Below are 27320 nucleotides of genomic sequence, written 5' to 3' on the forward strand. Positions count from 1 at the left end.
CGTGGCTGCTATAAATATCCACATGATAAGCCACTTCGTTGAGCTGTCATTTGTGGCCAGGTCGCATCTTAAAAAGAGCTATAGAGCTCAAGTGGGTCTTACCTGGTAAAATAAAAAAAAATTGTTTAGTTTACAAAGAAACCATGCTTAATTCAGGGATATAAATCCACTTTATATTTATTGTCATTGGGTTTGTTTCAATAGAGTAATGTAGGCATGTTTAATGTGATGACATTAATGTTTAAAAACAAGCTGTTTTTACCAATCAATGAATCGTACTTTATTTATTCTAGCGCCCTTCACAATGAAATTGTCACAGAGCGCTTCACGCGTGAACATTAACATTACATCAATAAAATGTAAGTTACACAAAACAATCAAAAGTGTATACGCAGTGGGTTTTATTTCGGAGTAGAGATGCAATGTGGCAAAAAAAAATTGTCAAAATCCAAAAAATAAATCCACTGTTGTACCCTACGTCTATGTTCACCACCTGCACCAACCTCCACCGGCCTATATGGGAACTTGTGGTCAAGTAATACCCCCCCAAGGCCCACACTGCATGTCGAGGGCTCTGTTCCAACATTGGATTGACGGAAAGGACCGCGCATATATATAGGCACATTAATCTGGGGAGCATGGGAAATACACACCAATTAATTCACTCAGTCATTCATGTATCCATGCAGTCACCTTCAGTGGGCTTAATGGACACTAATCCGTTTCACGCTCGCACAGCCTCCTAAGTCCCTCGCATATGCCTCTTGGAAGCGTCTGAAGCCCCTACGTCGGTGCAGCACCCTCTGGTGGAAGTTAATTTATCACTTAGTGCCACCGCAGCCATTGATCAGGTAACCGGATAATGTTCCAATCAGGTAAACGGTGAATTAAAGAAGATACAAGTCAAAGGTTGAGCCTGGATAGCGTTTTTGGCAGGCGACCGGCGTGCGTAACAGGTGTTATAGGCTGCAGCGCCACGTTGTGGGCAACAGAAGGCGGCACAGGGAAATCCACGGTTGTGTCGTGCTCCCTGACTCCACCGACCCGCACTGGCCAGCGTGGTGAGGTATGGTCAAACAACCTCAACGGACCCCACAGCATGGGGAGGCCCTCATCCAGCAGTGGATTGACAAGAAGGTTGTACATTAATAAGCCAACATGCAGCTCTTACCTAGTGGCAACACATCTAGGCCGTACAATTGTGGTTTATATGACTGCTGTAGTGTTTTTTTAAAGCATGTTTTCATAATCATAATGCCTATTTTTTGCCTCGTGAAGATTCAATCACTCTTGAGACTTGTTTTCAGGAGGAGTCCTACATTGAGATATTTGGCCAAATCGATGGATGTAGGTGTGCGTGCGTGTGCCACATCTGCAAGGGCTTTGCTGACATCCACTCTATCGTCTTGCTTTCTCACGAAGAGCGCTACAAACTTGGGTCACACAGTTCAGGAGACAAAGCCTCGGCCTGCTATTGCAAAAAAAAAAACCTTTCGTGCCCCCTGCGTGTGCGTGACCCCGCCGCGTTACCCACGCGCCCACGATGATGTCGCGATGCCTCTGCCCCCTCCCCATACCCACCGCCGCCGTTCTCCAGGCGGAGCTCTCACCAAGGACCTGCGGCTCTACCTCAACCAGCGCTTCCAGAAGGGCTCCGTGGACCACGAGCTGCAGCAGACGATCCGTGACAACCTCTACCTGCGCACCGTGCCCTGTGAGTGCCGGCCCCACGCTCCCTCCCGGTTGCCTGCCTTTATCCACTTCGCCAGCTACTGCCACTCCAGATTGAAAACTAATTTCTTTAGAACTGCTCTTTGTGTGTTTAGTTTGGTGTTCTTCCCTTCGCACCTTCGGTTAGCACGGTTGGCTACGTATGTACTATACAAAAGAAGTTCCACATACATCCATACATACACTGAGCCAATGTCATATCTTATCTGTCTGGTGCCAGTTGCGTTTTAGAATATTACATTTAACATAAATGAGTTTAATTAGAAATACTTCATACTTTTTTTAAGGGTTTGACTCTTTCTCAATGGCTACTATTAGGTAACTATTCATATGCCTATTTAAAAAGAGATAATAATAGAATGGTGATAAGTGCAGTCTCCAACTCCTATGAACTCTATATTTTAAGCCTCTCAGTTACGTGCTATGGAGAATGACTGTTACCTTGAACGTCGCCTATTTTTTCTATTTTCTTATAACGCCACAGTGTTATTGACGAATGTGTTGAATTTTGTTTCCGTCTATCCTTCTGCTGCCATCCTCATAACTGACGGTTGATGACCATGACCGATGCTTTCCATAGTTTGCGATTCTCAGAGTCTTTTATGGAAAATCCCACCAACTCTCTTACCCTGTCCCACCAACCCTTTCACCCTGTCCCACCAACTCTCTCACCCTGTCCCACCAACCCTTTCACCCTGTCTCACCAACCCTTTCACCCTGTCCCACCAACTCTCTCACCCTGTCCCACCAACCCTTTCACCCTGTCCCACCAACTCTCTCACCCTGTCCCACCAACCCTTTCACCCTGTCTCACCAACCCTTTCACCCTGTCCCACCAACTCCCTCACCCTGTCCCACCAACCCTCTCACCCTGTCCCACCAACCCTCTCACCCTGTCCCATCAACTCTCTCACCCTGTCCCATCAACTCTCTCACCCTGTCCCACCAACTCCCTCACCCTGTCCCACCAACTGTCTCACCCTGTCCCACCAACCCTCTCACCCTGTCCCACCAACCCTCTCACCCTGTCCCATCAACTCCCTCACCCTGTCCCACCAACTCCCTCACCCTGTCCCACCAACCCTCTCACCCTGTCCCATCAACTCTCTCACCCTGTCCCATCAACTCTCTCACCCTGTCCCACCAACTCTCTCACCCTGTCCCACCAACCCTCTCACCCTGTCCCACGAACTCTCTCACCCTGTCCCACCAACTCTCTCTCCCTGTCCCACCAACTCTCTCACCCTGTCCCACCAACCCTCTCACCCTGTCCCATCAACCCTCTCTCCCTGTCCCATCAACCCTCTCACCATGTCCCACCAACTCTCTCACCCTGTCCCATCAACCCTCTCACCCTGTCCCACCAACCCTTTCACCCTGTCCCACCAACTCTCTCACCCTGTCCCACCAACCCTTTCACCCTGTCCCACCAACCCTTTCACCCTGTCCCACCAACTCTCTCACCCTGTCCCACCAACCCTTTCACCCTGTCCCACCAACTCTCTCACCCTGTCCCACCAACCCTTTCACCCTGTCCCACCAACCCTTTCACCCTGTCCCACTAACTCCCTCACCCTGTCCCACCAACCCTCTCACCCTGTCCCACCAACCCTCTCACCCTGTCCCATCAACTCTCTCACCCTGTCCCATCAACTCTCTCACCCTGTCCCACCAACTCCCTCACCCTGTCCCACCAACTGTCTCACCCTGTCCCACCAACCCTCTCACCCTGTCCCACCAACCCTCTCACCCTGTCCCATCAACTCCCTCACCCTGTCCCACCAACTCCCTCACCCTGTCCCACCAACCCTCTCACCCTGTCCCATCAACTCTCTCACCCTGTCCCACCAACTCTCTCACCCTGTCCCACCAACCCTCTCACCCTGTCCCACGAACTCTCTCACCCTGTCCCACCAACTCTCTCACCCTGTCCCATCAACTCTCTCACCCTGTCCCACCAACCCTCTCACCCTGTCCCACGAACTCTCTCACCCTGTCCCACCAACTCTCTCTCCCTGTCCCACCAACTCTCTCACCCTGTCCCATCAACTCTCTCACCCTGTCCCACCAACCCTCTCACCCTGTCCCACGAACTCTCTCACCCTGTCCCACCAACTCTCTCTCCCTGTCCCACCAACCCTCTCACCCTGTCCCACCAACTCTCTCACCCTGTCCCACCAACTCTCTCTCCCTGTCCCACCAACTCTCTCACCCTGTCCCACCAACCCTCTCACCCTGTCCCACGAACTCTCTCACCCTGTCCCACCAACCCTCTCACCCTGTCCCACCAACCCTCTCACCCTGTCCCACCAACTCTCTCACCCTGTCCCACCAACTCCCTCACCCTGTCCCGCCATCTGTCTCACCCTGTCCCACCGGGTGATCCGTTTCCTTCCTCCGTCGCCTCTTCCCTTCTTACATTCTCCCTTGCGTAATCATCTTTGTCAAATCTCCAGCTGTTGGGTCTCTTGGGGTATCTCCCATGAACACCACCTTCCTTCTCATCAGACATTCTCAATAACTCCCGTCTGTTGCCAATCTCTTCCAGCACATCTTCATTCTCCGTCTTACACGTATGTATGTTGAACTGCTTTCGCACCGTACGTAGCCAACCGTGCTAATTGGAGGTCTTCTTATCACGCAAGCTCATTTTCTCTATTCTTCAGTATCACAAATATTTTTTTTTATCTCACTAATCCACAGTGCCCATGTTTCACTGCCATATCCCGTTAAGCTCTTCAATAAATCTTCCAGTGTCTTCCTCCTCACTGCTCTTTGGAACGCTGAGGTGCTGCTTGTGCTTGGCTTGTCTTTTCTTTTCCAAAGAAGATGTAGCCCAAACTAAATATATCTCGGACATGATACATAACATATAAAACCCTATATTCATCCACTTCAGTACAAGGGCTTCCCATGCCATGCAAGCAGTGGGGGTTATTTGGCCATACTTCACCACACTGGTGAGTTGTGGGTTGGCGATGTTTCAACTGAAGACGATTGCTTGTGTTGCGATCGAAACGTCGTGATATTGTTATTATTTTGATTCTTTTTTCTATCTACGTGGCTTTACCGAAAGACCCAAATAATATGTTTACACCAGGTACTCATTTGAGGTTGAGTCGACCTAGGGGAGGCCCAGGACCGGTTCCGATAATCATCACTGGTGTTGGCCGTGAGCGGGAATTAAACACAGATTGCCGGGTTCGTAGCGCAGCATGCTAACCGCTACACTACTGCTCCCCGCTATTTTTAAAATGTGGTTACACACAAACAAACACGACTGCAAAAACATGCAATGGTCTGCCATGTATGCATAGATGCTATTATGGCAAGTGCTGTTAGCACTCACTTATTAAGGCCAGCATGGTGCCAACACCGCTTTTGTTGATGCTAAATGACGATGAGTTAAAAAATCTACACTGTAGATTATTCACTGAATGAATGCGCGAGTCAGTGAATGAACAAATGAGAATTTGTGGTCCAAGACAAATACAAATTGTTGCAACAAAGCCACGGAATTTTCTGATGACTCAACGGTGCTTGGCTGCGCACATTCCATGAGCAATATCGGCACTCATCCCGTGCGACCGCCGCTGTCACGTCTCCTCTCTCCTCCGGGACCCCCGTCGCGCGTCACGCGTCACGCGTCACGCGACCTCTGAACCTGCCACCACGGCCGCCGGGCTCCACCTGGAACAGCGTAGCGGCGCTGGCTCGGAGTCCGTGCACATTTCCGTGGGGCGGCGCGCGGGTGCGTGCGTGCGTGCCTGAAATATTGCCCCCGTCCAGCCGCGGGTGCGAGGCAGGGTTTGTTTTAGCTCCTTGACGTCTCCCCTTGTAAAATATTTATACAGGATATTCCATTAGGCCTCCGAAGGCTCGCGTAGTGTTTAAACCCGGGCGCTTGGCCAGTCTGGCGAACAAGACGTTAAACAAAACCAAAGATACGCATGCACACACACTGCGAGCCGCACAAACAGCCTGTAATTAACATCCTGTGGCTGCAGTACGTTAAAACTAGATATTAATTATATTGCAATAGACGTGAAGAGACAAAGTGTGCAAATTTAGGAAATGTCATTGTGGCGCGCGTGCGTGTGATCACGATTGTTAACCGGACTGTCGGGCTGATTGGTATTTATGGTCCTCACTCCCGGCATTGCTGCGCTGTGCGTGAGCTCGAGGCTCCCCTATCCAGGTGACCTATTGCACATCAGTGGATTCCCACCAGCTTGTAAATAAACGAAATGGCCTTGATCGATTGATTGATTTACGCTTAGTGATGTAGGGGAATATTTACGTCGTAGCCGTGATCATGAATAATAATTCGACCCCTATAATTCGACCCGGTTTGATCCGTGCCTTGCCTGAGCCGCACTCCCCTCCCTCCCGCGCCCCCCCCCCCACTCTCCCACTGCCTCGCTCCTCACACCCACCGCCCCCCCTCTCGCACAAATCCGTTAAAACGAGACAGTTCTGGAAGAATAACTGACCGGCCCCTGGGCATGTGGCAGCAGCGGAGGCGGTGGACGGAGCCGGAGCGGCTGGGGAGGAGCGGAACGTTAGCATGCAGGAGGCATGAGTCAAGAGTGCCGAGGGTGTCTGGCATTAACAGAAGGAAGCACAGCTGAGCGCAATTCGTTTCACAGCCGACGACGGTGGCCGCGAAACAACAGGTATTCGTTCGACAGCGACGTTGCGTCTTCTCTTTGGGTTCGGATACTAAATGGGGATACGATTCTCGCACGCCCAGCGTGCCTGCATGGGCGGCCGGTGTTCATATTTACGATGCAGAAATGCAGGAATTGGGCGGTTTAAATAAACGCAAACGAATCGGAGTTGTGAGCGGCGAATGGTGTATGTTAAAGCAGCTGGTGCATGTGTAGTGATGTAGGTGCTCATTGTTTTCGCATCATCCATCCTATTGATGATGGAGAAGGTGACCGACTGGATCAGACAATGAAATTGTTTTTTTCTGTGGTGATGGTGGTGGTGTGGGATTGGGTCTGTCCGATAAGCAGAGGGATAGATTGATCATGTCGAGGAGGTGCTGCTGCTGCTGCTTCTGCCGCTGCTCGGCTTACTGCGAGCGCCCGTGTTATATCCACCCCGCTCGCAATTTGCACATCCCAGTCACATGGTCCGCCTGCCCCTGCCGTGCGCGATTGTGTGCAGCAGGCTGATAACAACAGCCAGACGCCACTCTACTTAGTCGTTACCGAACTATAAAAGCCTTGAGATTCGCAGACCGCCGTGCATGCCCATCCATTGTTCGGTAAGCGCTCCCGCTGCTCCAAACTTGAGATCTGCATTCTGCAGTTCTGCTTTGCTGGCCGAACTGCCGTGGCCGCGGTGGGGGGATTCTCGTGGCGCGCGTGGGGAAATGTTTACGTTTGTGATTTTGCTAAATCTGTTTTGCTCGTCGAGCACACGGTTGTTGTCGCAGGAAGGTGCAGTGATTTCAGGTTTTTTGTGGGGATGTGTGGAAGGAAGGTCATGGGGGGAAAAAAGACAGGACAATACATCCAGTGGGTCAGTTTTATATTTATCGCTGTCGCTATTTATTCCTCTTGCAGGATTATTTTGACGTGGTTAGCGGAGTCAGGGCTGGGGAGGGTTGGCGGTGGTGGTGGGGGCTTTGGGGGTTGGGGGAAAATGGTGCGCGCCGCGTTTGACATTCATTCCTCCGTGCTGCGAGCCGGATGCGAGACGCTCGCTGCGGCTCGTGCACACCGTGCACACCGTGCACGCCGTGCACACCGTGCACACCGTGCACACCGTGGCGCGTTTGGATTCCGCAGGGGACGGGCGGCAGCTGGCGCACGACCAGGTGATTCGGAACGGCGTCCACCAGCGCGCACCACTACCCCCCCCCCACCACCACCACCATCGCTATACCAGCAGTTAGGGGGGTCGCCTACATCTCAGTGGATGCTCGAAACGGCGAGGCATTAACCTCGGGCATCCGTGACCTCTTCCAGCTCCTGCTGCTGCTTAATTTTAGGCGTTATATCTCCCCCTCCACCACCCCCGCTGCATCGTTGTTGGGGGTCAAAATGCAGCGAGGTTTGAACGAGGTGGTTATTACTGCTGCGCTGCACGACTGAGCGCTGCGGATTGGAGACATGCTGTGTGTGTGTATATATGTCTATGAACGCGTGTGTTCATTAACACATGTATTACGTTAGAGTACGCATTTTGTTTACTACCACGGTAGGTTTGTATGCCTGTGCCATCCGGTGTTCACATCTAGACCTTTATATACTGTGTGCTGTTGTTGATGCATGATGTAACGGTGCAGATGTAGGCATGCTGCACGTGCGCACGTGTGGGTGTGAGCGTTCATTAACGCACGTAATATGTTGGAGTATATAATTTGCAATCACGATAAGTTCATGTTCACGTATACGCCTATGCCGTGCGCTGTTATTACTTTGAATACTGCAGACTGGATGTGTGTGCCTATACTGCATTTGTGTGTGTCTGCGCATTTAACATGTGTATTATGTTCGAGTATATACATCACGATCACAGTAAGTTTGTATTCACATCAACTGCATACCTGCGCTGGGTTATTGTTAATGCAATATTAAGCACTGCAGATGTTGACATGCTGTGCGTGTGTTCGCTAGCATATTTTATATCAGGTTGTGCAGCCCTTTTGTCAATCCACTGCTGGATGAAGGCCTCATACCGTGTCAATCACGGGGGTTGTCTCACCATTCTGTTTCCTCACCATTCTGTGTTGCAGTGTAGTATATAATTTGCTACCACAATAAGTTCATATTCACCTCTAGACCTATAGCATACGCCGTTGTTGATGTGTGATCGAACGGTGTAGATGTAGGCGGGCATGCACGCATGTGTGCTCCTTGACATGTCAACTATGGCACAGCATACATTATATGTTATAGTGGTTGTCACAAATAATCTTTTTACGATATTCCCAAAGACACATTACATAAACTTACTGTGCGGTTGAATAAGGCGCGCGTGCGCATGTTGCTTGTGTGCCCATTTACACGTGACGTATGTGGCTGTGGTTAACGTGACGGCGGGGTTTGGGAATCATGGTGGGCACATGTGACGTTCGTTCCTGTAACATATTGTTGTGATGACACTGTGCATACTACGAAATGTTTTAGCCATGGCACAGCATGGGAAGGCTGAGTAGAGCCGGAATAGCCGTAATAGGGAACGGGATGCCGGGACTGAAGTCCCCAAGACGGACAAAGATGAGCCGCAGGATGCAAGAAGGAGAACCGGGTGGGAAAGGAAGGGAAGGAGGAGGGGGGGGAGAAGGGATGAGCAGGCCGAGATGTCGGGGGTCGAGACGTGATGATGGGGGAGGTAACAGAGGGAGAATGAAGGAAGGAGCAAGCAGGAGTTAGAGCTGTATGGAGCAGCGTCTCTTTTCACAGGGGGGGGCGGGGAGAGGGGAGGGATTCAGAGTGAATGTGGCTTTGCAGAAGTCACGTGATTCACGGGAGGATTGCTGACCTACACTGTTGTACTACCGTATGATTGAACATTGCAGGTGTAGACATGTTGCATGTGTCAGTCGTAGGGCCGACACCAATTGGTGAATATCCAATTTGGTCCTGGGTTTTCCGTCAGCTCACTCAGCCGTAATTGAGTACTACACGGTGCAGTGTATAAACATGGGCACGGGGGAGACGAAGGCAGCTGGCCATGGTGCTGACCACACTGCTCATTCGTGCATCATGCCGGCCTTCATAGGTGCTCGCTAATAGTGCTTGCCCCAACAGCCTTTGCAAGCTTTAGAGGGAATCTTAATATTTATTACATACATTATGTTATCCTTTATACGACTATGTTGCGGAGCAATTCCACAGCCGTTAGTGCACTGAACTATGAACCCAGCGACATGATTCCAATTATACGTGTGTATTCATTCACATCTAATGTACACAATACGGTGGCACATAACACAGTACACTATACCGCAGTGTATACTGTAATGACATGTACACTTTGCGTTTGTTGATGTACGGTTAAGCACTGCGGTTATAGACTTGCTGTGTACGTGTGTGTGCGTGTGTGGTCATTGACATGCTGCAGTATTGATCAACTGCGCTTTGTTATATAAACAGTTTGCCCTGGCCCCTAATGCACTACCATAGTAAGTATATGCCATTCTGGCTGTACATACAATACAACTCCTCTCAACCAGGTCCTTATTTTCCGTGTTTATAATTATCCGTGCACGTAGGTGTCCGATTAATCCGTACGCTACACTTTGCCCAACGTTGAAGCCCCTCCGCTGATGTGAGGAGTGGCCTGTCGGTGTTGGCAAAGTCTTTTGATTATCCAAGCCATCGTGCGGATGAAATCAATGACCTGGAGGTAGTGGCAACATCAGCCGATAATTATCGGTGCTTTTGCATGGATACGAGGAAGCAACCTGGAAATGTGTGAAAATGCCTCCTATTATCAGAGCCGTTTGCACAGACCTGTCACTTTGGAAGTGGCCTCGTGGAAGCTCTGTCACCTTCTTATCTGAGTTGTCACATGGGTAAGAGGGGGACCCGGAAGTGGTGGGAAATTCATCCTATTACCAGTGTTGAGTCCCGCATTCCCACTCGGCAACAGAAGTACCGGTGCAAATAAACAGAGATGACATTATCTGCCCATAGCGCCCCCTACATATTATATTGGACAAATCGAGTTTCACTGCCTAGGCGAAGAGCTATGCCTCTCTGTAATTACGGGCTTAAGACCGTCTCTGCTCTTTCTTCTGATGAGTGACCTCTTCAATAACATCTTCCCCACTGCACCTCCATCTCCTTACCTCTGTGCCCCCCCCCCACTCTCCTTCTTGATTATCACGCCCTCCACTACTGTCCGTGGCCCTCACTATGCTCAGTGTCTAGAGATGCAGTCACATGTAGACACATACATTAAAATAATTGAAAGCCCTTTATAAATCCATTGTTGGATGAAGGCCTGCTGTAGCACCACGGTGGCGAGATTTTAACTGTCTCGCTTGGTATACAGGAGGTCGTGGGTTCGATCCCGACCCTGACACGTGTTTACTTGGAGTTTGCATGTTCTCCCCGTGGTCACGTGGATGTTTTTTCCGGGTCCTCCAGTTTTTACCTCCACATTTATAAACATGCGTCTAGATAATTTTGCTACTATAAATTTCCACGTAATAATCCATTTTGTTGAGCTATCATTTGTGGCAAGGTCGCTTCTGAAAAAGAGCAAACAGCGCAGTGGGCCTTACCTGGTAAAATAAGAATAGTAAAAAGAGTATCGGTCGTGGGGTGTTTTTGACCATACTTCACCATACTGGTCCGTGCATGTTCGCAGCAGGGCCAGCCAAGGCGGGGAATCAAACTCAGGTACTGAGGTTGCTGAGTTCATAGCGCAGTGCGTTAACTACCGTCGCCACCACTTGCCACTTGGTCGCTTTATAAATTCAAATTGTATTGTGCTGTCAGGGTAATAGCAGATTAGAGACGCATCAATAATATATTTGAAGAAGGAGGAGGGTGGGTGGCGCAGAGGTCAGAGCAATGAGGCGGCACTGCTGAGATCCTGGGGTCGAATCCAGGTGACAGCCGCCCGAGATAAAGCCGTGTTCTCAAGTCGAGTGGCTGGTCTCACCCGGGGCACCAGTGACTGTACACAAAATCAATACCATTTAATTTGGGTTCTGCATTTAATTTAGCTAACTTTCAGCTCTGATAATTGATATGATGTGAACACTCTTTGCAGAGAATATAAGTTGCAAATGTAGAGGGCCGTGAGGCGATATCAGAAGTAGTTGTGTGACATCATCTTCTGGCGTCGGTCCGTGACACAGGGTGATGCACTGCTAGCTGCAGAGTTCCCAAATATAATTTCTTCATTTTGTAAAACGACACCGCTAGCACAATTGGAATATAATTGCCAACAAAATAAGACAGCCGATGATTTATTGAGTCATTGTTTTCTGATCGCTGGTATTAGCGCACAGCTTTTAAGATGTAGGCAGATACCGAAGAGTGGAGTATTTGATCATTGTCACTGTCGATTTTCTCCATTATTTCCTAATGTGAAATGAAAAAATCCAACAAGTTTCCTGCCCAAGCAAATATCCATGCATGTCAGCAGCAATATGAGCCGATGAACATCTGTGCAGCCGGTTCTGCCATGATAATGTGATTTGTAATCTTGTCAAGGTATGTCTCGCAAAACTAAAGGACGACCATTTTAGATAAACGATTTTTGATTGCACCCATACATTCTACCTGCATTTTTATACCATTTGCATTTTCTGCCATTATTTTGGAAATATAAAAAAAGTTGTAGTTTATTTTAATGTCTAATGTTTTTATTTTCAAATGTTGAATATTTTTTTCTGCTGTGGTGTAAAGTATTGCTCCTGATTGTTCATTGGTTGGGATTTTCGAAGCTTAAAATTGGCTGGGTCACTCTTGGGCTCTTCCACATCAGCAGTAAGGGAGTGCTGCTGAGACCCTGGGTTTGACCCTGGGTTTGAACCTGGGATTGTGCTGCCCATGATAAAACCAGGTCCTCAAGTGTAGCGATGTGATGGTCTCAGGAAAGTTACCAATAACTGCACAATTTTAACACTATTTGCAATCTGTATAAAAAGGTGTGCCTTCAAGTGTGGTTCAGAGGTCTCTTGGAGGGAACTCAGAAGTTGTTCTGTCACGTCAATTTCCGAGGGCCATTGACTTGCACAAGCAAACATTTGGATCCATTTCTAGCCTTCCTCTGTCTGAGGGCTGGCCACGAGATGGACTATCCTACGGCTCTGAGCACTTGTTTCTGGCAGTTATCACTAGGAGTTGTCTCACACTGGGCCCTGTCCTAGCAACAGTGTCACCAACCCAAGCTCTCCTGGGTTGGCCTCGCCGTTGCTTTCCCGGGATGGAGCCTTGAATCACCACCTCCAGGCAGTCTCTGGGTTTCCGCAGCACGTGTCCCAGGAACATTATCTCTCTCTTCTTGATCAACTCGGAGAACATATCATGGTCGCTCGGTTCACCAGAAGTGTTCGAAATGGAATTTATTTTTTGTCTCATGACACGACAGGGATAGCAGAATGGGAATGAAAATGGTGGAGGTGGGTGGGGAAGGATGAAAGTAAGAAGTAAAATGTATGAAGCTCATATGATGGGACCTACAGCCAAATCACCCAGAATGTGTCTGACCTTGTCAGCGAGTTTGAGCCTGGATAGTGCTTGTGCTTGGATGTGCGACCACCATAATAACAAGTGTTATATGCTACAGGCCCAAGGTTGCCGGTAGAGCCTTGTGCAAAAAAAAATGTGAATTGCGTTCTTGCCCCGGGTCGATGCTCCCCACCTTCACCAACCCGCACTCACCAGCGTTGTGAAGTACGGACACATAACCCCCGCGACCTTCACACGGCATGGGAGGGAAGGTCCCGGTGCCGCAGTTGCACAGTCGTACATCCACCTATTATATGGGAGGCAACATTGCAGGTTCCATTCCTGACACTCGCCTCTCCTCCACTCCACACAGAGAGGGGAAGTGGGAAGAGGGAGTCTCTCTGCCGCCTTTACAGAGCCGTGCACCTGGAATGGATTTGGTTTTTCGCGGCATGCGTTGGGAGTGTGACCCAGAGGCTCAAATTTCCACAGGGGCGACAGACGGACTGACAGCCAGCACTTTTGACTCGTCGGACAGCTTCGTTAGCCTGTAATGCATCCGCCCGTTTACACAATACCGGTTCGATCACTGCGAAACTTATGATGTGAGCATGTGAATATAGATGGCAGAGGGCCCCCCCCAGAGTTTTGACAGTGGGGGGGGGGGAAGCCATATATACGACATCTCCATTACGGCTCGCCTTGGTCTTTAGTTGTTACGCATCCTGGCTCTGGAATTCAATTCCAAGTCCCCCTATCAAGAAGGCTGCTGGCACAATCGAATCTTTGAAATCGAAATTTAAAAAGCATATTTAGTTTGCGTTAGCTTACTTTTGAGCTGGATTGATTGGCCGGTCGCCTTTAAAAATAAAAGCGTGGCCGCTATTGTAAAGCCCCCTGGGATGCGCTCTGCATGGCGTGCGCCATATAAAAGGAAATTATGCTGTGTTGTATTATAGCCTTTGTAAGCGCCCCCCCTGGCTACTCCGCATGGTCCCCGGTGCATACTTTCCTGCCCCCCCCCACCACACGCCGAATTCACAATCATTCCAAGGCGCCAGACTTAAGCCGCGCCGTGGAGGCTGTCGACTTCCGAGCTCTCGTTTAATTGTGGGACCGTCTCGACCCGCCCTAAGTCCGTCCGCAGTTGAAATTAATTTGTGATTTATGCCAAAGCGAGCCCTGCGTATGCGGGAACATGTGATTGTGGTTATCTGAGAGCGGTGGAGGTTGTTGGAATTTGTTCATAAGTTCATGCGCGGCACTCGGAATGTATAATGTTCGGTCTGTGCACTCGCCTCGCTAAGTCATGCGCAAACTGGAGTTGGCGCAGGGCGCGGGCAGAAGCAATGATTGCTGTGCCATGTACAGAGTCGATGTTAACGTTGCTCCTCTTATAAACCTCTTAATATCAATGACTTAATCGGCTCCTGATCTTCTTATCTCTCAGAACTTGTTGTTTCCGATATTCCCAACTGTGATCTTCGTCGCTCGAGTTAAATTAAGAGGCCTTTCCGTTGACGTGTTTTTTTTGTTTGTTTCTCCCTTGAAAAGTAGACCTTCAACTGGTTTACAATTACTTAGTTGGGTAAAATCACATTGCAGCATCCGCCCCCTACTGGCGGACTTCACTTCTCTGTGCATCATCGCGCCTTCCTGACAGCCTCGGGATCTACTGAGAAATATGCCTTGCAGAAGTAAAGCACATTCCTGCGGAGGGAGCTGGTAGGAACGTTGGGTTGCTCGGTCAATGGCCAGGGTCAACGGCGGCGTGGTGTATTCCGCAAATATGCCCGACTGTGAGGGCGGGCACAAGCCGGCGTGAGTAGGTTAAACGTTGAGTTTTATAAGGGCATCACGGGGTGACCAGCCCCTTCCCTCTCCACCCAGCCCCACCCTCCCCACCCAGCTCCTCCGCACCCTCCCCACCCAGCCCCTCCCCACCCAGCCCCTCCACACCCTCCCCACCCAGCCCCTCCACACCCTCCCCACCCAGCCCCTCCCCACCCTCCCCTCTCCACCCAACCCCACCCCTCCCATTTTGTGATGCTGGACGGACGGAGAGAATAATCTCCTGTGGGCTGGTGTAACCAGGAGGTTCCTACCAGTATTATTATTATAAGAATGGCACGAATGCCAAAAATATTAACTGTACTAAATTAAATCTTGACTTAAAGCTTTCGTGACTGCAGGAATTCATATTGTTTGGGTCTTTCGGTAAAGTCATGTAGATAGGTTCAAAGAAAATAACAAATACATTTTTTGGTTATTTTCTTTGAACCTATTTTCGTGACTTTACCGAATGACCCAAATAATATATACTAAATGAGTGTTATTGTGATAGTAATGAGAAGATTACGGTAATATAATAACGCGTACGTTTCAAAACCCGATTGTATTTCAAGTTGCGTGGCGACAAAACTGCTGGCATTTTCAGGAGTTAAATTCGTGGCGGCAGCAGCAGCAGTGCGTGGCGAACGCTCGAGAGAACAAATGCTCAACACACGACCCAACCCAGGAGACCGCACTCGGAGTTCACGAGCGGAGTCGAACGTGGAACTTAACGGCCGTGAAACCGCGGCAGGATTAGCGCGGGGGCCGTGCGAGTCGCGAGGACCGTGCAAAGCGTGAGGCCTCTGAAGCGCAAGGGCTGTGAAGCATGAGGGCCGTACGAAGCTCCCCGTGTGCGGTGGAGGAGCTGCCCCTTTTTGAAAGCATGCGTCAGGAAGGGGGGTCGCGAGGCGCCCGGCTCGGCATGGAGAGTTTTGACAGAGAGCGTGGGACGGCACGTGGAGTGCGAGGGAGCGACCGCTGCCCTTGATGCTGGAATGCGTGGAACAAAGGCACGGGCTCTGTGCGCTTGTGTTTGCAACGGATTGAATTGTAGAAACATAAAGACCGCCGTATACACTGTATGTATTCGTTGTTATTTTTTTTGAGCAGCAAGCTCGTGGTTAGGCACGGGTGTGGAGCTCTGTTAACGCTGTTCAACTGTGTACAGTATCTCGATTTTACACATTGTATTCACGCGTTTATTGCTATTCATATTAATTTTCATAAATGCTAATGATTGGCAGATTGGTAACATTATGGTTAATGTAATGCCTTATGAACTCATTGACCCCCGAGTTGAATTGCCAGCTGCGGATAACAGTGGCACGTGATATCTGAACGGGTCCTGGGCTGCCCTTTCATCAACCCGCACTGATCAGCTTGGTGAAGTACGCTCAAACAACCCCCACGACCGACAACAGCGTGGGGAGGCCTACATCCCGCAGTGGATTTAGAGAGGGCTGAAAATAATGTATCATTAAATGTTTGATATTTATGATCATTTTACATTTATTTACTCGAGTGATAAATCGGACGCCTTTATTACCTGTCCATTTATTTTGTAGCCCGCTATCCTCGGAGGCAGCGTGTAATTATTTCAGTAATTTATTGTCAGACCTTCACGGGGTGACTGGCATAGCCCCCCCGCCCCCCCGCCCACAAAAACCTCTTCCGCGCGCAGCCTTCGCACAAACATGAAGAAATTACCGTTTCCTTTTGAAACGACCAATACGATTTGAATCCAACCATAACGGTAATCGAAAACGTGTGGGCTCGTTCCCAAGCGGTCCCACAGTCACCGCGGAACAATTACAGATTTGGCTTTTCGTGACAAAAAAAAATCCCCGACCCAATGGCTGCTCGCGCAAAGGACGTCCGCACAGATCCTGCGCAGCCGATCTACGGAATAACAAAAGCCGTGGCTTCGTCGCGCTGATGTCCCCCCCCTCCGTTCCCTCTCCCTTGAGTCACGTGGTGGGCGACCGTTTTAAACGTTTTTTACTTCGAAACTGCATCACCCCGTCGGCTCTGTTGACAGAGCTGTATTCAGGCAAGAAAAGCTTTGGCGCTGGGGAGGGATTTTAAAAAATACCTTTTAACAGCACCCTTTAGACTTTTAACGGTGACCGTTCACAGGATTCAAAGGTGGTCAAACATTTTGACTGTAATAAGTGCATTCGGGAATCGCCGCCCTCTTGTTTATCGCAGTGGCCGAGAGTGGCTGCAGGGTGTATTCATTGTCCCTCTTGTAATAATTGGGGGTGGTGACGATGTCAAATTCATTGATGAATATCGATTCTCAGAGTTCCCGATATGCGCGTTCAGTCGCACGTGTGAGGAACGACATTCTTCAATTGGTGTATGTTGTAATTAATGGGTTCACGTGACCCCCCCCCCACCACCCAAGCCACTAGAGGCAGCGACACTAACCACAATGTTAAAGTATAGAACAATTGATTCTTCAATATAATCATAACAATATGGATAGTACAGACAAGAAAGATCAGATGAACGACGATAAACGATGAGACGACCGGTAGAAGGGAGATATTACAAACAAGGCAAAATAAGAATTGGTTCTTGAATAGAATCCCGATACCGCATCGCGAAGAATCATCGAATCGCCAAGGCGTGGATCGTTGCACCTGTCATAATAATAAGTACATCCCTTTGTAAATCCACTGCTGGATGATGGCCCACTCATGTCTTGTTGGTCATGTGGGCTGTTGAATGATGCCTCAGCGTGCTGGTGAGACAGGGGTCTACAGGATGAGAATCGTGCGTCTTGTTTGGAGTGGAGTCTCACTCTAAATCAGCGCTGGCGTTAAGACGACGGCACGTGACGTGCTCCCACCCTCAAACAGTCGCTGCGCTGTCACCACCCTTCTCTGATGGTGGTCTTTAGCTTTGAGTGGAAATTCCATATTCTCATGGCAGGGACCAGTCTCGTATGTATATATGTTGAACTTCTTTCGCACCATGGCCAACCGTGCTAATCGGAGGGATGGGTTGACCTACCATAAAATAGAGAAGCCTCACTCGGGATGGATGGTGATGATAAAGATTATAATTACAATAAAGATGATGATGGTGAAGATGACAACGGTTGTTCATGTGTGATCATTAATTCATGTCAAGATGATATGTATGGAGACGCAGCTGCATTCAGACGCTACACAAATCACAGTAACATTGGTGTTCCCGTCGAACGACGGCGTCAATTCCGCGCAGGAACCCGTGCGGCGCGCACCCAAACGGTGACGCCGTTTAGTTTTTATTCGGTCTGCGTCTCTCTAACGTGCGCTCACGTGCCTGTGTGTCTTTCCCGCAGGCACGACTCGGCCACCCCGGGAGGGCGAGGTCCCCGACGTCGACTACAACTTCATCAGCGCGGCAGAGTTCTCCGACCTCGAGAAGAGGGGGGCACTGCTGGAGACCGGCACCTACGAAGGTGCGCTCCCCGCCCGCGCCGCCACGATTGCGCTTCTCACGACATGACACGATATCAACTTTGTTTGCATGTTTTGCCACAGGTACGTGTATTTAATGCAGTACTTTTGATGCCTTGCAAAAGGTTTCTGTTTGGTGTTTGAATATCTTAACACCTCCTGTTTTATTGCCAGAAAGGGTAAAACCTATTCTTGTTGTTCATCATTTTTGATACTGGCAAAAAGGTCCCGTAGATATTTCACGAACTCACGATCGTCGCCACTTCTTACTAGGATTGCCGTGATATCGTTTTTCACCACACGATATGGTGATCATATTGTTGTATGACACTGATCCACCGCTAGACTTGCCGTGATAGGATATTTCATGATAAGAATGATCCTATGACGGTTATTGGGATATCACTTTCCTATAGCTCTGTAATCGTAGTTAGCGTGTTATTGTTGTATTTTTGTTCTGTGCTCTGCAGAAAGTTCTTAAACTGGAGTTCACTCAACTTAGGCCTGACATAAGTCTTCCAGTCATTTCAACTCTACAGTCTCTACTGCTTGTGATGCTCACACTGCCAGTTACACAATAATCCGTTCTAAAACAATTGCAATGAACTACTTAAATGAGACGCCACGTAACCGCTATGCCGTCGGTTACTCCGGAAGACATTGCGTAAAGCACCCGTGAAATGGACAATAGCTATTTATCTACAGCTCTTAATAAATGAGTTTGTTACTTTTGATAAACATTTGGCCAGTAGATATAATAGTCGAGAAAATGTAAACAAACAACGAGAATCACGATGAAAACAATAGTTGATCAACACGAGCGATAAAACGATCGCGAATGTCGTATCGTACGACGTAATGCGGTAGCGTCATATCGCGACAGCCCGATCCACCGTCCCGCCGGGCACGGCCCGACTCGGCGCACGGTGGAGAGGCGGTGCCCACCGCCGCGCGTTCTTGACCGTGGAAATTGACCGCGGTAATTGAGTGGCGCGCACCGCGCTCCGTTCATTACAAACGTGGTCGATGGCGTCGCGAGTGCTCCCGTGCGGAGCGACGTCCGCTTCACCCCGAGGTCGACGTGGGGGTTTTGTATCTCGCGGGATCGGAGCCGTAAATGAGGCCACGTGCCTTTTTCCGCTTGCGGCGGATTGCATGGCTACATTCCCGCGCGCTCATTTTGTTTGTGTTTGCGCGTCTGCGATTTGAGCAACGCTTTGGGCAGACCACCTCGATGGGTTTCGTTGATTTGCACGCAGATGAAATGGGCCCGACACGCATTGCTTTCGCGGCGGAGACATCGGCAACCTCTTCACCAAAAATACAATTCGGCTGAACAATCGCCAGCACGCGAATCGGGCCCTGCGTGCGCCTTGTCCGTCGCTCGCGTACTCTGCAAAGCTGATCGAGCGTCCGGGGAAGTGGCAGTATTTGCGCTCGTTTGTCGGTTGCCTTTCTTTGACGCTGCAGGCATGGGGAGGACGAGGGGGTCGTTACAAATAAATTAAAACCTCAGCAAGAGAGAGAGCTCTGCCTCACGCAATCATACTGAGACCCCGACTGACGTCTCCCGAACACAAACCCACGTCGGCGATTGTTGTCGTGTCGCTCGCGACGCAACTCTGTGTTTAGCGTGGGCCGCATTCTGACACTCGCTCATCGTGGAAGAGGCCGCAATGGCATAGAGAAATGGTTAACGATGCTTAATAGGCCCCACCTGCCCCTCGAGGCTCTAATGGAATGTTTTAAGCACGATGTCAATGATTATAATTATCCACTGCTCTGTCGTGTGATTATTGCTAAGCATTTTTTTGCTTTTGTTTTATTTAACGAGGTTGTGAGCAGCAGTCGGCTTGCGTTTGGTGCAGCCACCGACCATGATCTGTTTTGTTCTTTGAAAGGCAGGCCCTCGCCTTGGGAATGAGGAACTTCCACCGACTGACTTGGATACACTGTTGTCCCATGTGGATCGGAACCACGGGCGTTGACAAATAAAATGAGGAAAAACGATTACGCTTAGAGACCGAAAAAGAGACACACACAGATTCGAGACTATATACAAGATCAAGTTTGACTGTTTATAAAAGTAAGTGGATTTGGGCAGGAAATGTTGCTAGAATAGATGATGGCCAGTGGTCAAGACTAACGAAAGGAAGGAACATGCCTAAAAGCACCTCTACTGTGCAGGCGTTAGATGGGTTGTTACATCACAGAACCGCGAGAGACTGAAATAGCTTTTGGGAGGCGTCCATCCAGCAGTTGATAGATCATGGCTGCTAACGGAGATGGTCAGCACAAGATGCTCATTTGAGTAGAGGGACACTTTGACTTTGAGCAACCACATTCAGTTATATATTTATTTTTAAAAAATTGGGGCTAATAGCGCTGCAAATTATAGAAAGAGCAAATTATTAAATGTAACATGTGAAAAAAGGCCACCCTCCTATTTCAAGTAATTATCTTTTAACGACGTTAAAACGGGAAGCGTCTCATCACGCCCGCTCACCAAGGTGACATTAACCGTTCGGATCTGTGGCCCGAGTCAAACGGAATCAAACCACGGAGCCACCGACGAGCCTGTGACGTGCAATATAACACGATTACTTCGGTCCTGAATTCAGAATCATCATCATCATAATCTTTACACATGTAATATACTGGAGCAATCACCCGACAACGCAAACCCTCATCTCCCCACCGCCCTTCCGGGGCCAGTGGGAACCGTCCATTTTCTGCCGCAAGGGGTGAAAGGCTAGAGGGGGTTGTGTGGGGAGGCGGCTGTTTGAGAATCCGTCTAGGGTCAGCTTTTGTTCGTGATGCTTCGTTGCCGCATTGGCATCCGGTTGCTGAACGAATACATTACAAGGTCGCCCTCATTACACACAGTGCTTGCCACAAATGAACCACAATATCTTACTCATCTCGCCAAGGAGCATAAACCATTGCGCAAACTCCGGTCATGCTCACAGCAGCAGCTTTTGGCTGGCCATCGCACAAAGACTGTCACAGGCATCGCACTTACGGATGCGGTTCTGCGGCCGTCTGGAATGCTCTTACGGTATTCGGAAACCACAGGAGCTATGCACTTTTAAATCTAGACTAAAAAAGAATGTATTTAAAACTGCTTTTTGTGTTTAGTTTGTTGTCCTCCCATCGCACCTTCGATTAGCACGGTTGACAACATACGGTGTGAAAGAAGTTCAACACACACATACATAGCACCAGCGTCCTCTGCTCCCAGCTGAAGCGCCACCCTCCCGGCTTTGTCGCTCGGCTCCCAGCAATCACAATAATAAAAGGACAGCGTTCAGTTTTGCCAAGTAAGGAATAGAATGACGTATTCGTCCACAGCAGACTTCTGTGGATCTGTCGTTGCTGAACCGGGATAATTCTCGACCAGCTTCCACGTGGTTAAAAGGCCCCTGACTAATGCTTATTTGTTTAGCCCATGGATCTGTGACCAAATCACCAGGACTGCGGCCAGTTTCGTCAGGTCTTGGAAGCTAAGCAGGTAATTCAGCCTGGACATCGCTTGCATAGGTGACCAGCAATCACAAGCATGTAATGATCGAACTTGCAGAGCTTTGTTGTGTGCAGGGAGTGGGAGGTGGGTTTATACAGCAAAATCCATTCTTGTACTGTATTTCTATACGGGAGGGATGCGCCCATCACGGAGATGGAGCGGGACGGAGCGATGAACGGCTTGCTTGCAGTTGGTGGATTAACCTTCGCTTCGCAGGCCCTTGAGAATTTTAGAATTGCCGACGGATCGTGGGGACCGCCACCCACCTGCGGATAGATGACGGTTGACCGCGACCAACAGGCCTCGTGTTGTGTCGGCCCCCTCGGCCCCCTCGCCCCCGCGCGCGTGCACAGGCAACTTCTACGGCACGCCCGTGCCTTCGGCCGAGGCGGTGCTGCCGCTGGAGCTGCTGCTGCCGGGAGCCCGGCCGAGCTCTGAGGGCAAACGGCGACGCAACCAGTCCGTCACCGACATGGAGCGAGCGACGGGGCCCGGCGGCGGGGGGCGCGGCGCGGCCAACGACGCCGCGGTCAACGGCAACGGCGCTTGCGGCACACCAGGTGGGCATCCGGGAATCTCGAGTGTGGACGTCGTGACGTTCGGTTGGTGGTGGTGTGTGCGGTTGTAGGCAGCCGTGTGGTGGATTGGTCAATCAGTCGGTCGGTCGAGCAATCGAGTCGATCATTTGGTCAGGTAGACAGTCTTTCGGTAAATCAAGCAGTCAGCTGGTTGGTCAGACAGTGAGTCGATCGGTCACTAATTGTTCATTATTTCCAATCAGTCATTGAATCAAGCAGTCAGTCAGCCTGTCAAATAATGTAAGGTGATTCTTAATTTCAATAAGTGTCGGTTCTTACAGATTTTTTTTTGTTCTTATTCACAACCAGGGTGAGTGTCCATTCACACTATTGGTCTAAGTGAGTCACGTAACTGTGCGAGAGCCCTCCGAGATTCTTTATCTCTCGTGGACAGAGATCTTGATGCCTTTGCTCATGCACGTACGCATTTATTTTTGTTTAGTTCACTGCAAAACAAAACGAATTTGTGTTGACGCACCCCTCCGCTAAGAGCTCTATAAATGCCCACTCCGCCTTGGCGTGTTTATCTCAAGAGTGGAGCTCGCACAGGATGCACATTGCCTCTTCCTGCGAAAAGTTCAGGGACAAAAGCAAAATGGCAATATCCTTTTCAGATTCACACAGCCGTGCGTATGGCCTCCGCTCCCTATCGCAGTTACTGCTGCTGATGCTGCTGGCGCCGGTGGTGGTGGTGAATCGTTTGCAAACCCAGGGAACGTTTTCAGCTACGGAAAATCACCCCCTTGCCAACCTGCATGTGCACCCCTTACATGCAGCATTTGGTAGAGTCCTTTATAAAATTGGCCCCATTCCTGCAAAGGGCTGTGGATTGTTCGATGGTTCTGTAGGGGTGCAAGTGTTGACCTTGTCTGCCTGCAGCTACATGTTACATTTGATTCGGCGATTTAAAATCGGTTCTTTCACTTGCGCCACGTGAATTAAACAGTGCGCGTAAGAATAGTTTATTTTAAAGTCATGTACACAATTTCTTACAGTCCTGGCAGTTGCCCAAATCTTATGGAAAAAAAACATCAGCTCACTGTTTCCCCTTATGGACAACTGAGATGGCAACAGCCATTCAGATTACAGACAGAGATCACGTGACTATCGCAGGTTGCATTTCCTTGCAGACCAATCAATCATTGTTTATTGAACGCACTTTTCAGTGTATACTATTGGCGTACCAAGTGGGCAACGACGAAGACTGCCCTCAACCCGACACAGCTGTGGTGTTTTGTGGGGGCAATGGGAGCCCCCGTGAGTTTGAGGCTGCGTTAGTGAGAGAAAAAGACTTGGTGTTACATTCAACCGGTGCCACCACGGTGTTCTAGCGACAAAAACGTAATCGGCATCGTATTTGAATCCCATTGCTGCATCGTGCCGAGCGCGTTTGTAAACGTCCAGAGCCACCCCCAATCACCACCATCCTCCCCAGCGTCTCCTTCTCCCACGGGAGCCATAATCACATCCTTGGCCGGCCAGTGGCTCACGTCCGTCTCCACCTCCCGCCCGTTTCCCAAACCTCATCCTCACGCCCTCGCTCGTTAACACGCACGCTCCATTAACCAGGACGCCCCCCCAGCCCCGCCGGGCTGCAGGAGGCCGTGACCTCCTACAGTGAGTCCACGGGCGTCCCGTCCCGCCAGGCCCCGCGAGAGGCGGCGGGAGCTCGGGTCGCAGGTGTGCGCACGGGAAAGATCGCGCACCTCCCCCAACGCCCCCCCCCAACCCGGAAAAGCAAAGGCACAGTCCCCCCACACCCTCCCCCCCATTTCCTGGAATTGTCCAACGGTCGGATGTTGGAATTTTGTTATATATTTTTTATCTCCCCCCCCCTCTCTCTCTCAAATAAAAGCAAAGATGAAAGGGCATGTTAATGCTCTGTGTTATTTTTACCACCCCTCCTGTGCGTTCACCACTTCTTTGATCACGATGTGCATATATATTTGTTTGAACGCTTTAATAAAAAATGTAGGTGTTTTTTTTACTTTTACATTTTTTATGTTCACAACAGAGGTTGTTAATTTACTTATTCCCCCCCCCCTCTCTGAACTCTGTGACCCCCTCTATCCGTCTGGGTGTTGCCCTGAATCTCACGCCACGAGCGAAGGGGTACAGCACACCCAGGAATGCTCGCCACTTTTGCCCCCATCGCAAAGCTCCGCCGGTCGTCTCACTCGCTTTGAGACCGCGTAGTTTGATTCCAGTAATCACCCAGTCCTAGCTTACGTTCACATACCGTTCTGTTTTTTTTTATATATAAATAGGTCAGTCATTTTAAGGGCTATGACTCACTCATGAAGGAACCAATGACTCAGTCATGGCTACCGAGTGTTGAAATTTCTATGTTCATCTGGCGGGAGCCAGGCTGTATAACCGTTAATGAGTTCACGCAAAGTTGTCCTGATTTATTGTCTTTTTTTATCATTGCTTTGTGTTATTTCTGGGTTCATTCTCCGCAGCTGTTAATCTGGGAAATGAATTCTTGTGTAGGTAAGCTACGCGGAATTTCATAAAAGAACTTGGCAAGAACATTTTAGACCTGTAATCAGGAAGAGAACGTTGCAATGGGCAGGACACATCTGCAGGACGGAGGAGGGCAGGTTACCGAGACGGCATTGGAGTGGCAACCATAGGGGAAGACCTACAAGCCAGATGGCGGTGGTGGTGATGAGACTGCCAGAGCGGTTCTTGAAGTCCATGTTGACTGCGTAACAAGGGGCAGACGCAAAGCCACACAGTGGCGATGATCTAGCGAGGTGCGGTGGCTTCAACACCGCACTCCTCGTTGACCTATTGACCTTCCCCTCACCCCTGGCAGATTCGAGTGAATGCGACGAGGTGAGGGTCGACTCGGGAAGCCACTCTCTTCTGTATCGCCCCCCCGACGGTCCCTCGCTCTACCTGGGCGCCAGCGATCCGAGCCGCGGGGCCCCGTTCCTGGGGGCCCCCTCCTACTGGGACGACGACGAGGTGTTGGGTCCACTGCCGGATCGCTGGGAGAAGGCGTCGACGGAGGAGGGCGAGGTCTACTTCATCGAGTGAGTGCCCCCGCGATCGGCGATGGGCGATCGCCACCTGTCGTCTGTCACACCGTGTCCTCCAAAGGGGCGTCACGGTGGCTAGGAGATGTTAACTGCCTCTCCTGGTATACAGGAGGTCGTGGGTTTGATCCCGACCCTGACAATGCCTGTATATTTTGAGTTTGCGGTGTCTCTCTCTCTCCGTGGTCGCGTGGATTTTTCTCCGTGTCCTCCGGGTTTTCCCTCCACATTTAGAATCAACGTCACGCGTTTGGAGTATTTGGCTGCTGTACATTTCACATGATAAGTCACTTCGTTGAGCTATCATTAGTGGCCAGGTCGCTTCTGAAAAAGAGCTATAGAGCTCATTATGCCTTTCCTGTGGAAAGAAAAAATGTTTAGTTTAAGTGATAAAAGTCAAAGGGACTCACTGGTCAAAATTATCAGCAGCAGCATGAGCTACATAAGCTTGGTATTATTTATATTATCATAATTATTACGAATAAAGCGGAGAGGTAATGCAGCGGTCAGCACTCTGCAGTGTAAAGCTGGTGACCTGCGATCGAAACTCAACGGAGGCCAATACGAGTGGGGGGCGATATCCACGCAGATCCTGGGTCCCTCTTGACCAACCTGCACAGCCCAGCGTGGAGACGTTTGCTCAAAGAACCCCCATGGGCAACGCGTTACGCTGATTGACAAAGGGCTGGAAAAAGAAAATCGCTGACCTTCCTACTCTTTGAGGCTAGCGCACTGGCACGAGATGCTACTCGGGCTGAAATAGTTCGTCGGAGCAGCGCAATATAAAAATAAAGTGTTTGTGTTCTCCGCCACCGCCTGGCGGAAAGCATCGGTCGACCAAACCCGGCTGACATCGCATTCTTCCTCCACGATTGTGCGATTGCGCGTGACGACCTTTGCGGGCTGCCAGCGCTCCCCTGCTCGCTCAGCAGTCGCGCGCGATTAACAGGACATGCGCGTCGCATGCCGCCGCCGCGCGTGCTCACGAATAAATAAAAATAAATAAGCAATCCATGGTTGGGTCAAGAACCTCCACCAGTCCCCCACCTCCCCAGCCACCGCCATCCTTCATGGTGCCACGATGCAACCATCCACACAGGGGTCGATCTTACCGCTCAATCTCTGCTGTGGATGTACTTTAGGGCGCATTCCCTCCTTTGGCTACCACTCAATCGTTATTGCCGCCCATCCGCCGTCATCCCATCTTCGCGACTTGTCCTGCCCAAGCCACCTTACTGTCCTAAACTGTAAAAAATCATGATTGATTGTGCGTGTGCTCTGTCTGTAATTGTCTTTATTTTGTGTATATATGCGCGATGCCAAGTGTGCATCTCTATCCACATAGTGGATAGCGCAGTTTTGAGCTCTACTTCCAATCTATTCATCAACGCCCGGCAAACCAATCTGTACGAAGAGTGCGCGCCGTGGCCAAGTTGATCAAAGTGTTGCCAAAAGCCGGGAGACACAAATCAGAGCACAAAGGACTCAGTGCGAACATAAAAATGCGTTTTGCCCTGACAGCTCCTGTCTCCTTCCTGACCGCTAATTAAATACCCACCCCCCAAGGCAGATGTGTTAAACAAATCAGCTTGAAAGCACTTATGTAATCAATGCATACTCATGATTTTTCTTCCTTGTCGAAAATAAAGTACCCCCTTGGTCATTACCCTGGGACAGCTGTGCGTTGAAATGTCCGAAGAGCATACGAACGACGCCACGCGTTATTTTCTGTTGTTTCGTCCGCTTCCATCTCCCTCTCTCGTCGTTCGAACGTCATCGAACATCGTCGTCGTCCTCGCAGCCACGACACGAAGACCACGTCCTGGCTGGATCCACGTCGGGCGCGCTTCCAGAAGCCGTTGGAGGAGTGCCAAGACGACGGTGAGAGTCCCCGTGGCACGACGCCGTCGCGCCTTCCTCACTTTCGTGCGGCGTTCGAGATGCAGCGGAGCCCGTTTGCAGCTCTTGGTGTTGATCCTCGGCAAGCCGTTTCAATGGCCTGTCCGGGGTCG

At 50.0% G+C, this 27320-nt stretch overlaps 1 protein-coding gene across 8 annotated transcripts in view; it reads left to right on the plus strand.

Annotated features, from left to right (window-relative positions):
• The window catches only part of LOC144934860 (membrane-associated guanylate kinase, WW and PDZ domain-containing protein 2-like), a 69873-nt gene that overhangs the window by 22121 nt on the left and 20432 nt on the right, over positions 1-27320 (plus strand). For 6 of the 8 annotated variants that reach the window (XM_078861097.1, XM_078861098.1, XM_078861100.1 and 3 more), the window contains exons 4-8: positions 1598-1714; positions 18046-18165; positions 22040-22246; positions 25086-25305; positions 27110-27189. In XM_078861097.1, coding sequence (XP_078717223.1) covers positions 1598-1714; positions 18046-18165; positions 22040-22246; positions 25086-25305; positions 27110-27189 — 744 coding nt within the window. Of the gene's footprint in view, positions 1-1597; positions 1715-6172; positions 6408-6872; positions 7007-18045; positions 18166-22039; positions 22247-25085; positions 25306-27109; positions 27190-27320 lie in introns of those variants that run through there. The other 2 variants (XM_078861101.1, XM_078861102.1) reach the window with 2 other exon arrangements.

The sequence above is a fragment of the Lampetra fluviatilis genome, chromosome 11 (assembly GCF_964198595.1).
Source record: "Lampetra fluviatilis chromosome 11, kcLamFluv1.1, whole genome shotgun sequence".
Taxonomy (NCBI): Eukaryota; Metazoa; Chordata; class Hyperoartia; order Petromyzontiformes; family Petromyzontidae; genus Lampetra; species Lampetra fluviatilis.